Here is a 15,135-nt window from a genome sequence, read left to right on the forward strand (position 1 = left end):
GCCCCGCGTCGGGCTCTGTACTGACTGCCAGTTCACAGCCTGGAGCCTGTTTCAGTCTGTGACCCCCTCTCTCTCTGACCCTCCCCTGCTCGCGCTCTCTCTCTCTCTCTCCTATAAATAAATAAAAACATTAAAAAAAAAAATTTAAAACAGATATGGACATTCGTAAATATTAACCATATTCAAGCACCAAACACTACCACTACCAGAACACAAACAGCATTATCTCACGATGGAATGTAACTAAGAAATTAATAACAGAAGTGGGTCCCTTTCACCTAAGATCAAAAACATTCTATTATCAGGTTTATGTAGCCTGGTGACAAATGAATTAGCTGTTAATGAACTCTTTTAATGTTCCACATAGTAATATTAACATGCACATCATTTATCAGTAAGAGGCCAGCACGATGATACTATATAAGATTGAGGTTCATTACACTCAGCTTTTTTTTTTTTTTTTAAAGTTGGCTTCATGCCCAGCAAGTAGCCCAACACAGGGCTTGAACTCACAACCCTGAGATAAAGACCTGACTGCAGATCAAGAGTCAGATGCTTAAACAGCTGAGCCATCCAGGAACCACCATTATACGCAGATTTTTATAAATAAAAATTGAATACATTTTCCTAGTCAAACTATTCCTACAATTCAACAGCACAAATAATCCAATTAAAAAATAGGCAAAGGATTTGAATAGACCTTTTTCCATAAGAGATATCCAAGTGTCCAGTATCATCATGGAAATGAAAATCAAAACCACATTGAGATACCACTTGATACCTACTACAAAGACTAGAATCTAACGTGTTGGAAGGATGTGCAGAAATATTGCTGGTAGAAATGTAAAATGGTACAGCTGCTCTTGAAAATTGGCAGTTCCTAAAACCTAAACATAGTTACCATGTGATCTAGCAATTCCTAGATCCGAGAGAATTGAAAATATTCATACAAAAAGTTTACGTGAATACTCACACCCTTATTGATAACAGCCAAAAAATGGAAATAATCCAGGTGTCCCATCAATGAATAAATAAAATGCGGTATATCCATGCAATGGAATACTGATCAGCTAGAAGGACATACTTCTACATGCTACATGAATTAACCTTGGAACCATGCTAAGTGAAAGAAGCCAGACACCAAAGGCTACATTTTGTATGATCCTATTTATAGGAAATGTCCAAAATAAGCAAATCTACAGAGACAGAAAGTAGATTAGTGGTTGTCAGGAGAGGGGAGTGAATACTAAAGGGTATAGGATTTCTTTCAGTGAGGAAAATATTTTGAAGTTAGTATAATTCAGAGTTAAGCAGCCATCACCACCAAGAACCATTAAATTGTATACTAAAAAGGGTGGATTTTGTGGTATGTGAATTATATCTCAAAAGAAAAAAGCAGTAATGGTATCTGCAGAAAGCATGTACCATCTCTAGGACTCTGGGGAACAAAAGGAAGTTGAGGTTCTCAGAACCAGAGTTAAGGCCTTTAAAGAAGGGGGACTACCCAGTTGGTGCCTNTTATAGGAAATGTCCAAAATAAGCAAATCTACAGAGACAGAAAGTAGATTAGTGGTTGTCAGGAGAGGGGAGTGAATACTAAAGGGTATAGGATTTCTTTCTGTGAGGAAAATATTTTGAAGTTAGTATAATTCAGAGTTAAGCAGCCATCACCACCAAGAACCATTAAATTGTATACTAAAAAGAGTGGATTTTGTGGTATGTGAATTATATCTCAAAAAAGCAGTAATGGTATCTGCAGAAAGCATGTACCATCTCTAGGACTCTGGGGAACAAAAGGAAATTGAGGTTCTCAGAACCAGAGTTAAGGCCTTTAAAGAAGGGGGACTACCCAGTTGGTGCCTCTAAAGGGGTAGGATAGTACAAATTTGGGCAGTACCTACAAAGAAACAAAAGAATCTCAAGAGTATAACCAACGACTCCTGCCAGATGAAGCGCGATGGCCAGGCACAACACTGATAGGAGCTTTCACTCTGTTTTTGTTTTCCTCTAGAAGACTCCTATCTAACAAGGAGTCAGCTGACAAAAGCAAAAATATGGTTTGCAGTTGTATCCTGGCATGCCGAGTTCCCTGTATCATGCATGAATTTGGAGCTTAGCGACAATAGCTTATTAAGTCTAATCAGTATTTAGCAAGTTAAAGAGGAATCTGTAGCCTTCGCTTGTGTGTAAATGCATATGTAAACAAAAAGCAGTTAAAAGGTGTAACACTGCCACAACATGGGACTGAGAGGATATTATGCTAAGTGAAGTCAGACAAAGAAAGACAAATATCATATGACTTCATTTATATGTGGAATCTTAAAAGAAAATAAAAAGCATAAACAGATCCATAAATACAGAGACTGAACTGATGTGGTTGCCAGAATGGAGGAGGGTAGTGGAATGGGCAAAACGGCTGAAGGGGAGCAGGGATATAGGCTTCCACTTATGGAATAAGTCAGAGGGATATAAGGTACAGTACAGGGAATATAGTCAAGAATATTGTAATACCACTGTATGGTGACCGATGGTAGCTACACTTGCTAAGCTACAGACTTAGCAAATCAGTATGTTGTACAGCTGAGACTAATGTAACACTGTGTGTCAATTTCAATTTAAAAAAAATTATATCAGAGGACTTAATGTACCAGATCAACATGAAGAAGACTATAAAACATCCCTACAACGTAAACTTGGAACAAATGGAAAGCCCACCCTGCTGATAGGGTACAGTGTCAGCAAGATGCCACTGTTAGATTTTTTTTCCTAGTGATACAGAAGATGATGATAGGCTCCATTGGAAAGACCATACAACAAATAATCTAGAAAATAAAAGAGGAGTATCACTTAGTTCTAGCAAATATTTCAAAATGTTTTAAGACTATATAACAGTATGAGATTGGCACATGAATAAACAGAATGGGAATACTTTTTTTAAGTTCAGGAATTGATATAAGAGTATTTGGAAATTTAGTGAATGATAAAAATGGCATATGTTAAGTCAGTGGTAATAAATAATTTAAACAAGTAGTATTCTTAAAATATAATAACCACATGGAAAAGGGTAAAACTGGCTTTATCTCTTACACTGTGTATCTAAATTTTAAATGGATTAGAGAGAAATAAGTCTCAGAAGAAAATGCAGATAAATTCCTTGAAAATCTGGAAATAGAGACATTTCCTAATCTGGACTCAAAATCCAAGAGAAATCTCTGAAAAACTGATGGAGTGCTAATATTCCAAAGACACAAAAAATATTCATGGACTACCAATCCTTCTCAAACTTCCAAACTCATTTTATAAGGGCAGCATTACCCTGATAACAAAACCAGACAAGGATACTATAAGAAAATTACAGACCAATAGCCCTGATGAACACAGATGTAAAATTCCTCAATTTTAGCAAGCCAAATCAATACATTAAAAGGATTACACACCATGATCAAATGGGATTTATTCCAAGGATGCAAGGATGGTTCATCCTCTGTAAATCACAATCATACATCACATTGACAAAATGAAGAATAAAAATCTTGAATTGATGATGAAAAAGCCTTGACAAAATTCAACATTTATTTATGATAAAAGCACTCAACAAAATGAGTATAGAAGGAACATACTTCAGCATAATAAAGGCCATATATAGAACAAGCTCAGAGTGAACATCAGTGTCAGCAGTGAAAAGTTGAAATCTTTTTCACTAAAATTAGGAATAAGATAAGACAGTCTAGTCTCATTACTTTTAGTCAACATAGTATTGGAGGTCATAGCTAGAGCAGTTAGGTGAAGCGAAGCAAAAAGACAAGACATCCAAATCGGAAAGGAAGACGTAAAACTATCTCTGCAGATGACATGTTTTTATATATGGAGAACTATAAAGACTCCACTCATACACACACACACACACAGACACACACAACATTAGAACTAATCAACAAATTCAGGAAAGTTTCAGGATACAAAATTAATACACAGAACTTTGTTGCAATTCTGTACACTAGTAACAAGCTGTCAGAGAAATTAATACTCCCATTTACAAATGAATAAAAAAAGATGCGTAGGAATAATTTAACAAAGGAGGTAAAAAAAAAACAAAAAAACCCTGTGACTGAAAACTATAATATGTTGAGAAAAGAAAGTGAAGAATACATAAATGGAAAGGCATGGATTGAAAGAATATTGTTAAAATCCCTATACTACCCAAAGCAATCTAGATTTAGTGTAATCTCTATCAAAATTCCAATGGCAATTTTCACAAAAATAGAGCAAACAATCCTAAATTTTGTATCGAAGCACATGTCCAAAGCAATCTTAATGAAAAAGCTGGAGGCATAACAATTCCTGATTTCAGACTACATTACAAAGCTATATATAGTATCAAAACAGTATGGTATTGGCATAACAACAGACCTATAACAGACTAGAGAGCCCAGAAATAAATCCACACATANCACACAACATTAGAACTAATCAACAAATTCAGGAAAGTTTCAGGATACAAAATTAATACACAGAACTTTGTTGCAATTCTGTACACTAGTAACAAGCTGTCAGAGAAATTAATACTCCCATTTACAAATGAATAAAAAAAGATGCGTAGGAATAAATTTAACAAAGGAGGTAAAAAAAAAAAAAAACCCTGTGACTGAAAACTATAATATGTTGAGAAAAGAAAGTGAAGAATACATAAATGGAAAGGCATGGATTGAAAGAATATTGTTAAAATCCCTATACTACCCAAAGCAATCTAGATTTAGTGTAATCTCTATCAAAATTCCAATGGCAATTTTCACAAAAATAGAGCAAACAATCCTAAAATTTGTATCGAAGCACATGTCCAAAGCAATCTTAATGAAAAAGCTGGAGGCATAACAATTCCTGATTTCAGACTACATTACAAAGCTATATATAGTATCAAAACAGTATGGTATTGGCATAACAACAGACCTATAACAGACTAGAGAGCCCAGAAATAAATCCACACATATGTGATCATTAATCTACAACAAAGGAACCAGGAATATACAATAGGGAAAGGATGATCTCTTCAATAAATGGTGCTAGGAATCATTAGCCATGTGCAAAACAATGAAATGGAACCACTGCCTTACACCATATACAGAACTTAGCTCTGAATGGATTAAAGACAATGTAAGACATCAAGGCAGAAAACTCCCAGAAGAAACAGGTCGTAAACTCCTTAATATCTTGAAAGCAAAGGTAACAAAAGCAAAAGTAAGTGGGACTACATCAAACTAAAATGCTTCTGCACAGCAAAAGAAACCAATAGCAAAGTGAAAAGGCAAAGTACAAAGTGGGAGAAAGTACTTGCAAATCACGTATCTGATAAGGATTAATATCCAAAATACACAACTCCTATAACTCAATAGCACAAAAGAAAAAAAAAAAAAAGATGAGCAGAGTATCTAAATGCACATCTTCCCAAAGATAACCTTGAAATGGTCAGCAAGTACATGAAAAGGGGCTCAACATTACTAATCATCAAGGAACTACAAAACCACAATGAGAGGTCACCTCACTTGTTAGAAATGTTTATTTTTAAAAACTGTTGGTAATTATATGGAGAAAAGGGAACTCTTATGCACGGTTTTGTAGGAATGTAAGTTGGTGCAGCCACTGTGAAAAACAATATGGAGATCCCCACACCCCTCAAAAAAAATAAAAAATAGAACTACCTTGTGATACAGCAATTCCACTTCTGTCCATCAGTGGGTGAATGAGGAAAATGTACGTGTACACAGTGGAATATAACTCAGCCATAAAAAAAAAAAAAAAAAGGAAATCCTGACATTGTGCCATCATGGATAGACCTTGAGGGCATTGTGCTAAGTAAAAGCAGTCAGAGAAAGAGACCCACTGATCTCTTTTACACGTGGAATCTAAGACAAAGCACTGAATTTGTGGATGTGAACAAATTAGCCCATCCCCCCCCACCTCTGACAACCACTAAGGTGTGAAGGTAGTCAAAAGACCCAAACTTCTAGTTATAACATTAGCAGTCCTAGGGATATAATGTACAGCATGGTGACTGTAGTTAATAATACTGTTGTATTACTATTGTATATTAGAAAGTTGCTAAGTTTTTTTAAAATTGAAGTCTGGTTGACAGTTTGTCAGGCATTGTGATTTCAACAACTGCATGCATTCATTATGCTATGCTCACCACAAATGTATATATTGTGTATATATACTATATATAGTACTATATATAATATATACAATATATATACCACATATATTATACTATATAAAATATGTAGTATATAATATGCTTATATAGTATATGTAATACACTTAGTATATAGTATATATACTTATATATGTTATGTATATACTATAGTCCCTGTTCTGTGCCTTTCATCCCCATGACTTATTTATTCCTTAAAAGGAAGCCTATACTTTCCTCTCCCCTGTACCCCTAACAGAAATCTTAAAAATCTTCCATCACAAGAAAAAGGAAAAAATTTTAATTATACATCATGATAGATGTTTATAGACCCATAGTGATCATTTCATAACATAGTGAAGAATTATGCTGTGCATCTGAAACTAATGTCAATTATATCTTAGTGTTTAAAAAGCAAGAAGTCTTCCTAAGGGCGACCTAATGGAAAAATGGGCCAAAAAACAAAAATATTAACAGTTCACAGAAAAAAGAAAAGCAAACAGCCCTTAAATTAACAAAAAAAGAGTTCTATCTCCCTCAGAGTAAAGCTACCTGAGCTACTATAGCAGTATTCATGAGACTGGTAGAAATCCAATTTGACAACATATTCTCTTGGTGAAGCTCTTGGGGGGAAAAAAGCATTGTCATTAATGTTGCTAGTAGGAAGCAAAAAAGGTAGAATTCCTATGGAAGTACTGGCATATCCAGTGAAATTATACATACTCTTTAATGCAGCAGTCCTACTTCTGGAATCTCTCCAAAAACAAGACTGTCCATGACAACACTATTTGTACGAGGCAAAGATTGGAAACAACCAAGATGTCTATCAGTGCTTCCATACAGTCCACCCATACAGTGGACTACTGTGGGGGGAGGGGAGGAATAAAAAGGCAAGTTATAGCTAAGTAAAAATAAAGCAGGCACAAAGTGTACAGTATGCTCTCATGTAAGAATGTGTATGTATTGTATGTGTACACATCCAGTTGCTTATATTTTTAAGAAACAAAAGGATAAAAGTGTACATGGTTACCTGTATGGGAAGGCAGGGAACAGTTGTTGGACAGAGATTGAATAGACTCCTCTGAATGTACCTTGTTTTATAGTTTTTACTTGGAAATCATTTAAATGTTTAACAAAGTTAAGTCATGAAAGACAAACCAACCTAAAAAGTGAGAGGATTAAAAAAGGAAGCAAATGAAGATAGTTGTATATCAAGTTGGTGACATAATGAAATGGAAGAATTCCCCCCCCCGCCCCCAGTGATTTTCAAATACAGTATTTCAGTTAGAAGCCCTAGTGGACCTATTCTTGGTGACACAAAAGAGCCAGAAAGAAATCTTCAATTTATTTCAGTCATATGTTAGTAATATATTGGCATTGTTAGTTTGAAACTGTTGTATGCATCATAAATTAAAGCAAATAAATGTGTAAATATAATTAGGAATGAAGATTTTCAGTTTGTGAAAGATGTGAAAGAGCTAAAAGTATATAAAAAGAGTAAAACAAAAACTCCAATCTTTGCCTTTGCTATACATATAAAGAATTCTGCACAAATGTGGTATTAACCACATGGATTAGCCAGTGGGGTTTTTTTGGGGGGGAGGGTCATAAATCCCTTTACTGTCAAGCCTTTAGTGGGGTGAGTTTTATAATCTCTTGGTATCTGGTTCCCTGAGTTTTCAGTATGTCAGAAAGTTTTGCTGAGTTACTCCTAAGACTCTTCTCTTTAGCCATATTAATTTTCACACATCACCAACAGCTCTAATGAGGCAGTTTATCTTCAATACCACTCACCTCTCCCTGGCTCTTTTCCTTTCTTCCTTTCTACTATATCTGAATTTTGGACAGGGTCTTTTTTTTTTTTTTTTAAAGACTTTTTGTGTTCAAAATTATCCGTAAAATATTGACACTGTTCAGGGTAATTTGTACAATCTCCGTGCATCTTATCGGGAATATTTAGGGTGGTGTGGCAGAAGTATTTTAGGAGTGGTGATATAAGACTACCACTTAACTCCCAATAAAAGCCTTGGTGGTAGAGCTGGTATACCCAACTCATTGTAGTAATCCCAGCCCCCCAAAATTGCAAATAATTTGTGTTTTGATTTATTTCAGACGGCTATTCATATGAAAAGGAAGCAATGGAAAACTGGATCAGCAAAAAGAAACGTACAAGTCCCATGACAAATCTCGTTCTTTCTTCAGTGGTACTTACACCAAACAGGACTCTGAAAATGGCCATTAGCCGATGGCTGGAGACACATCAAAAATAAAATTGTTTATATTGTATCTATTTTTCAGTGATCTCATTTGAATGATTTCAAGGTAAATACTAATCAGATATTATTAAAAGCAAAACAGGAGAAAAGTGAATTTAGTTACCTGTAAAAACTATTCTTTGAATCATATGGACTAATTACATACCTGACCTCTTACTATAAAAGCCTTTTTTGTACTAGTGAAATTTTAATCTGTAGAGAAATAAAGTTTCACTTTGACTTAAAATTTCAATACTCAGAATTTATCTTGCTAGATGTAGGTCATAATCTAATTAAAACCAAAGATCAGAATAATCTAGAATATAACATTTAAATCCTAGTTAATAGCCAAGAGTTGACAGCTCTTTGGAATCCTCCTAGAGAGAATTTGTGGCAAAATAACTATAGATTTATGACTGAGAAAATCACTTTGACATGTTTAATGAGCAATTTCATTGGATTCTAAACTTGCAAGGTGGCGATTTTTCCCCAGTCCAAACCTGTGTATACAAGTTAGATAGGATAAATTATCATGAATATGTCAAGTTGACTTTGTTGAAATAAAGTACCAAAGCAGCCTCCTTTTAGAGTTCAGAATCCTTAAAGTTCTCATATATCTAAGCTAGGGTAACTACAACATTTTAACTATAACATTTTTGCACAATAGACTGATATTTAATACAACATCCCAATAAGCGTTCACGGAGAAGAAAACTTCCAGTTCATGGAGCTGAGGTGGTATTGACTTCACATACCTGCCGTAAGTGGTTTCCCAGAATGGAAGCCATTAGTGGGAAGGCTGGTCAGAACTCAGCTGGAACCAAGGCAGGAACCAAGGCTCTGTGTTTGCCCCAAACCCTCATTTTAGCTGTTTTAAAATTTTAAAAGTCAGAAATGAGAGAAGAATGATGTAATTATGTATATAGTCTTTTCGTATATAAATTTACAGCTAACATGCTACACGTTTACAGACATGTGGAAAGCTTAGCGACCACAAAACTTTCCCAATATCTTTCAGTTACTGCTTTGTAAAATTTCTGTCATCCGAATGTATTACTGAATTTTATTTCCTTTGTGTCATAGCTGCGATTTATAATCTCTGATTCTAGATTTTCTTTTTCATACAACCATGCTTCTTACATTCAAGTGAGGACAAAAAAAAAAAAGGTTGGGAATAACAGATTTTAGGTATTTTTCTATTGTATTCTATAGGGAAAGTATGTTAACATAATTTTAACGAAAGATTTTTTTTTTATTAATAGAGCCCACCATTGGGCCAAATATTTGTTTTGATAGACTTATTTTCCAACGGAGGCAGACAGGCTTTTTTACATAAAAATTACTAAAAACTATTGACGTCATTGATAGAAAACACAATAAAAGACTGGTTATCTCTTAAATGTGTTAAAGATGATTTTCTTTTCTACATTTCACCATCATGGTTTCCGGTGGCTGAAAACTAAGCTACCAGTAATATAACTAAAGTGAAATACTTCTGGTCATGTACGCAAATAAACCAAAGCCAGACAGCGCCTCCTCCCCACTCCCACACAAACACACCAAATCCAAAACCATCCGCAGGAAGGGACACCACAAGGTCTCTCTGCTACACTCCCCAGGCCCAACTGTTCACTCAGGTCTACGTGGCAGCAGTGCTTACTGGCCCTCAGGACTGACCAAGAGCTTCACTTCTTTTTGGTGTAACTGGACCCAATATCTTCACTAAGACTATTTCAAAAGCGTAACATAATCTGTAATAAATTCCAGGAGTCCCATCGGCAGCTTTGTAACAAAAGTCATCCAACAATTATCTATTAGCCAACAACGTTACTCCCTCCCACCTGTTTTCTTTTTGTTTTTGAATCTCTAAATCTATAGTTTTAAAGAAGGACTGCAGATACTGAGCCTTGCTAGTAACCACTGCACCCAGACAGTACCTGAAGTAGTAGCAGGATTCCACATTAGGGTTTTATCCCAGTACAACGCAGTTTAATGTTCCCTTTCATTCATCCTACCCGGATACACAACTATGTGGGTATAAAGGGGAACGCATTACTTCTAACTGAACGATGATACAAATGTGAAGAACTTTCATCATCAACACAGTGTTTGGTGTCTGACCCAAGTGTCTGAGAGTGACATACTAAAAGGTATCCTGTTGCCTGCAAAAACAGACACCAAGATTTCTGGAACAGACAATTACAGAATGCTCTGCATCCTATTTCAGGCAAAAAGATTCATGTTAACCACTGAATATTCTGGGATTTCTGTCACCCTTGTTCTGAACTTATTATTAAGTGAAATTTAATATGCATGTGGTAGTATTACTATAAAAATAGACTTTTTACTTTTTTCTTGAGGGCAGTAAGATCACCCAGGATTAAACTAAGGTGGAGAATCGTCATCAGGATAGTCTACTTACCCACTCTCATTTAATACAAAACAAATTCTATTAACACTCTTTATTCCGTATGGAAAAGTACAGTAGTTGTGCAGAAACAAAACTACATAACAAGAGTAAGACTTTCACAAATATTAAAGAAAACAACAAAAAATAAATAAGCCATAGTACTTCTAGCAGAACTCAGGGAAAGCCTAGAAAAATGATAAAGCTGTACAAAGTACACTGTACACACTCCAGCACAAATGTTGAATAATGATACCAGATTTCCTGTTCGTACAAAACCATAATGATGCTCAAGAGGAACTTCGTTACGATTCATTTTTAAAACATTCTGTAAATATAGAACTTCTCCCCAATTCTAGAAAATAAATTTCACATCCCAACATATAAAACAACTATTCTCCTACCTCTCTCAAATTAGCATTTTACCATCCTCCAATAGCACATCATTTTCATATAAAAATACCTTTAAACCAAGGTTCATTCCTGTACCTTATCTTTACAAATGAATAATACATCAGTTAGGCCTTAAGTAGCACCTCAAAGGTGCTCATATAAATGAGATAAAGTGCTGTTACTGGTATACAGTTAACATGCCATAGTAATATATCGTTCAGTGCAATAACCAGCATGAATGAAGCTTACAAAGAACATGCAAATATATGAGTTTTTTTTTTTATGATTAACTACTTGAAATAGTTATATTTACAAGTCTGAATACAACTTGGCTAGTTAATATGTACAACATGTTACTATAAAGTAATGATTGTATAATGAAACAAAAGCAACAACCAACCATACCTTAACTATCCAAATTAAATACTGTCCTTAAAGGACCCTGGAAGGCTTGCTCCAGGAATGCGGTCACTGTTAAAAGCAGTTTGGGAACCAGCTGAGAGCTAATTTACATATCATAAAGAATGCTGTATTCTTAGTAGTTTAGCCCAAATCCAACTTGACCACCAATCATGATTCCACATGGTTTTATACTATTTCCAAATATTAAAAACACCTTGAAGTGGAACATAATTCCAAAAACGGTGCTATAAAAATGTTTTTAATCAGAACTGTAACATGGAAATAAAAGGGAACTACTATGAAGGAAACAATACTTGGATATGTTTGTATTTGCTTAAAAAAAAAAAGCAAAAAGAATAAGCTGTATAACATTTATAGTCACAATTATGTTCAGCCAGAAATTTTTATATATTTATATGTAAAAACTGGGATTTGACTCAATGAAACTGAACTTGAAAATTCCATCTTTTCCAGAATATGTCATCTGGATATTTTGTCATAAGTTAAACCTATCACTTAGACATTTACATTTTCTAAGAAATATTATGATTTCACCACATAGTAAAGGCTAGGAGAAAAGTGGTAAAAAACAAACAATTTCATAAGAGAAAACCATGAGTTAACATCTTCTTGGTGGTCTTAAATTTTCTAATGTAATAGGTATAATTATAAATTTTCATTCTCGTTAGCATTCTTATTTATGGTGACTCCTAGCTCTCCTATCAAAAACATTTGATCCCACATTTTAAATATATCAATGGCATCTGACCCACCTCCAAGGAAAAAAGAAAAAAAAAATACAGGGCTATAATTTTTTCTCACGAAAAACCTCTGAATCACCACTAGGAGCTAGCACACAGTTTCCCCAGTTCCACATAGGCATCTCTCTTAAGGCTCACACATTTGACTCTATGAATGATCGCTTTGGTTTTGCTGAAGGGAGGTGACTCCTATGGGCTTCATTACTGACATGAGGCTGCTGTTTAGAGATACTTTCCTGATATAGATGAGAAACAGTCTTAGTGATCCTGCTATCTTGACAGTGGACCGGAATTTGGCATTTCTTTTCTTCTAGCTCCTTCACCTGTGACCCACTGTGGACACTTCCACCCAGGGTAGAAACAGGACAGGTTTTAGCTTGGCTACCATATCCTCCTGCTTGTTTCAGAGAGGGCTTCTCAGAGTTCAAGGACTGCAGGCCGGCTGCAGAGGACGTGTTCATCAGTAGCCCCTCCGGCACCTGACAGTGCCAGGTACGGTTTGGAGGATTGCTCTGCTGCTGGAACCTTGCAGTCTTATCCATGATGCCCATGAACGGAGTATTGCGCGGTCTGTGCTCAGCTGTCCCACTCTGACCCTGGCTAACGACTTTGTCTTTAACTCGGGCATCCGGTCCTTGGACCTTGAAGCCATCTGAAAAACTGCTGCTTGAAGTCAAACTACTGGTTGAACTTGACATCTTGATACTGCCAGACGGAGAACCAGAAGAGCCTGAGCTGGCAAGGGAAGCCGGGTGTCGCATGTCGCTGCAGCTCACCAGCCCGCCCTGGTTGAGAGGAGCTACATCCACGGCTACAGAGGCATGAGACAGAAGCCTCTCTGCAGTCTTTATCTTGCTCGGTAAAGGATAGGCAGCGCCGCCCTCACCGTGCTGCAGCTGGACACTGTGGCTGGGGCCGGACCGCTCTCCAAAATGGCCAGACCCGGCTCCCACAGTCAAAGTGCCCGTTCCCTCCGAACGCTGGGTTCTGCCACCACCGGGAGCTGCAGGAATCCCACCTGGCATCTGACTCAAGGGAGGATTCTGAACAGCGACCTGCATTTTTGTGCTGCCGTTTCTCACGCCGGACTGTCCGGCACCCAGATGTTGGTTGGTCTTCACGATCTGTGCCTGCCGGGTGGGCTGCATGACCAGCCCGGGCGGAGCTACAGCGTCCCTCGGGGGCTTACCGATGCCCGGCCTGTGCTGCGGGGACACCGGCCGGACTTTGGACTGTAACCCTTCTTGAAGGCTTCGGATATAAGGAGAAGGGACACAGGAGGACGGCTGAGACCTGGGTGTTGGGGAAATGCACTCTTCCTGGGAGGAAGTTTCTTCTTCCCCAGCCTCCTCAAGATGGAAGTGGTCGTTTAACCCAGGGGTCGGGGCGTCCTCTTCATTGTCGGAGTCGTTGGGTGGGACTGGCGGTGGGCACTGCTGTTTCTGCTGCTGGCTCCTCTGGAGCTGCTTGCATTCCTCCTCCACGCGGGCCACCAGCCTCCTGATTTCCTGATTGGTGGGACAGAGCTTCACAGCTTCCCTGAGGTCAGCCAGAGCCGCGGCAAACTGCCTGTATGTGAAAGCAGAGGATATGGTGAGAGCATGTGCCGATGTAACTGTTCATAAAACAGCTCTGCTGAAAAGAAAGGGGAGGGGTGCCTGGCTGGCTCAGCTGGTAAAGTACTCAACTCTTGATCATGGGGTTATGAGTTCGAGCCCCACCTTAGGTGTAGAGATTACTTAAAAATAAAATCTTGAAAAAAAAAAAAAAAAAAAAAGGCAGCTGAATGAGTTTGCAACACTTACTGTGGTGGACAAGAGCTATTCCCCAAGAGCTAGAGCTACTCAACTAGGTGGGAGTGAATTCTGACCCACACCTGCGCAATGCCAGGGCCCATACGTCTCTGTAACCACCACGTGGCTGCGAGCAGGAACAGGCACAATCCAGTGGGTGTTGGAATCCTCTTAGTTTTCCTTGCCATTGCCTCTTATCATCTCCCTCTCTAACCCAAAAGTCTTACGGGACTCTCCTCCCCTCCCCACCTCCCTGCTCTAATATCTCTAGCTAGCAGGTTCTCTGCCAGCACAGACTAATAGGGATTCTGTGTTGCAGCAATGTGCAGGGGAGGAACAGTTACTGGGGTCAGGAGAACACAGAAGTCTAGGCATCACTAATAATACCCAGTGCCCCTCGGAAACTATCCACTTAGTATCAAAAGGGAGGAGAGGCATTAGAGCAATGCTTGTGAATCAGAAACTCCCCAAGTCAACTAGCAGCTTCGATACCAAAGAGACACAAGAAGGCTTCCTTAGTCATAAATCAGACCCCAGACAGTACCTGCTATTTCTCTTCGCTCTTGCCCTGGCATAATAGGCTTCATAGGACTTTGGTTTCAATTCGAGAGCCTTGGAAGCAAATTCTTCTGCCATGCCAAAGTCCTGGTGTCAACATTTAAATACAGGAGTCAAAAGAAGCACTGAGACATGAGTACAGGCATCTTTTTAATAGGAGCTTTCCTCTCAAGGTTAGAGAATTGGGACATAACTGGAGAGGTGAAGGGCAACATAAGTTTTATTTTTTTTTTAAGTTAGGAGTTTAAAATACATAAATAAAGTTAGTCGACAGTTAAAGCTTATTCATATATTAAGAGAAGAGTTCAGAAGAGAAGTAAAAACGGAGGACTGCGGACGAGGGGCCGGCGGAAGAAGCAGCGCACCGCAGGCGCAGGCG

At 37.7% G+C, this 15,135-nt stretch overlaps 2 protein-coding genes across 14 annotated transcripts in view; one reads left to right on the forward strand and one right to left on the reverse strand.

The window, feature by feature from the left end:
• Positions 1–8,473, forward strand: part of WDSUB1 (WD repeat, sterile alpha motif and U-box domain containing 1) — a 47,514-nt gene extending 39,041 nt beyond the window's left edge. For all 7 annotated transcript variants that reach the window (XM_077761014.1, XM_077761018.1, XM_077761017.1 and 4 more), the window contains one exon: positions 8,300–8,473. In XM_077761014.1, coding sequence (XP_077617140.1) covers positions 8,300–8,457 — 158 coding nt within the window. In that variant the 3' untranslated portion in view covers positions 8,458–8,473. The remainder of the gene's footprint in view (positions 1–8,299) is intronic.
• A 2,416-nt stretch (positions 8,474–10,889) lies between these two features.
• Positions 10,890–15,135, reverse strand: part of TANC1 (tetratricopeptide repeat, ankyrin repeat and coiled-coil containing 1) — a 239,414-nt gene continuing 235,168 nt past the window's right edge. For all 7 annotated transcript variants that reach the window (XM_077761028.1, XM_077761027.1, XM_077761025.1 and 4 more), the window contains 2 exons: positions 14,743–14,843; positions 10,890–13,974 (listed from right to left, as the gene is read on the reverse strand). In XM_077761028.1, the coding sequence (XP_077617154.1) occupies positions 12,540–13,974; positions 14,743–14,843 (1,536 nt within the window). In that variant the 3' untranslated portion in view covers positions 10,890–12,539. The remainder of the gene's footprint in view (positions 13,975–14,742; positions 14,844–15,135) is intronic.

This window comes from Crocuta crocuta, unplaced genomic scaffold, assembly GCF_008692635.1.
Source record: "Crocuta crocuta isolate KB4526 unplaced genomic scaffold, BGI_CrCroc_1.0 scaffold153, whole genome shotgun sequence".
Lineage (NCBI taxonomy): Eukaryota > Metazoa > Chordata > Mammalia > Carnivora > Hyaenidae > Crocuta > Crocuta crocuta.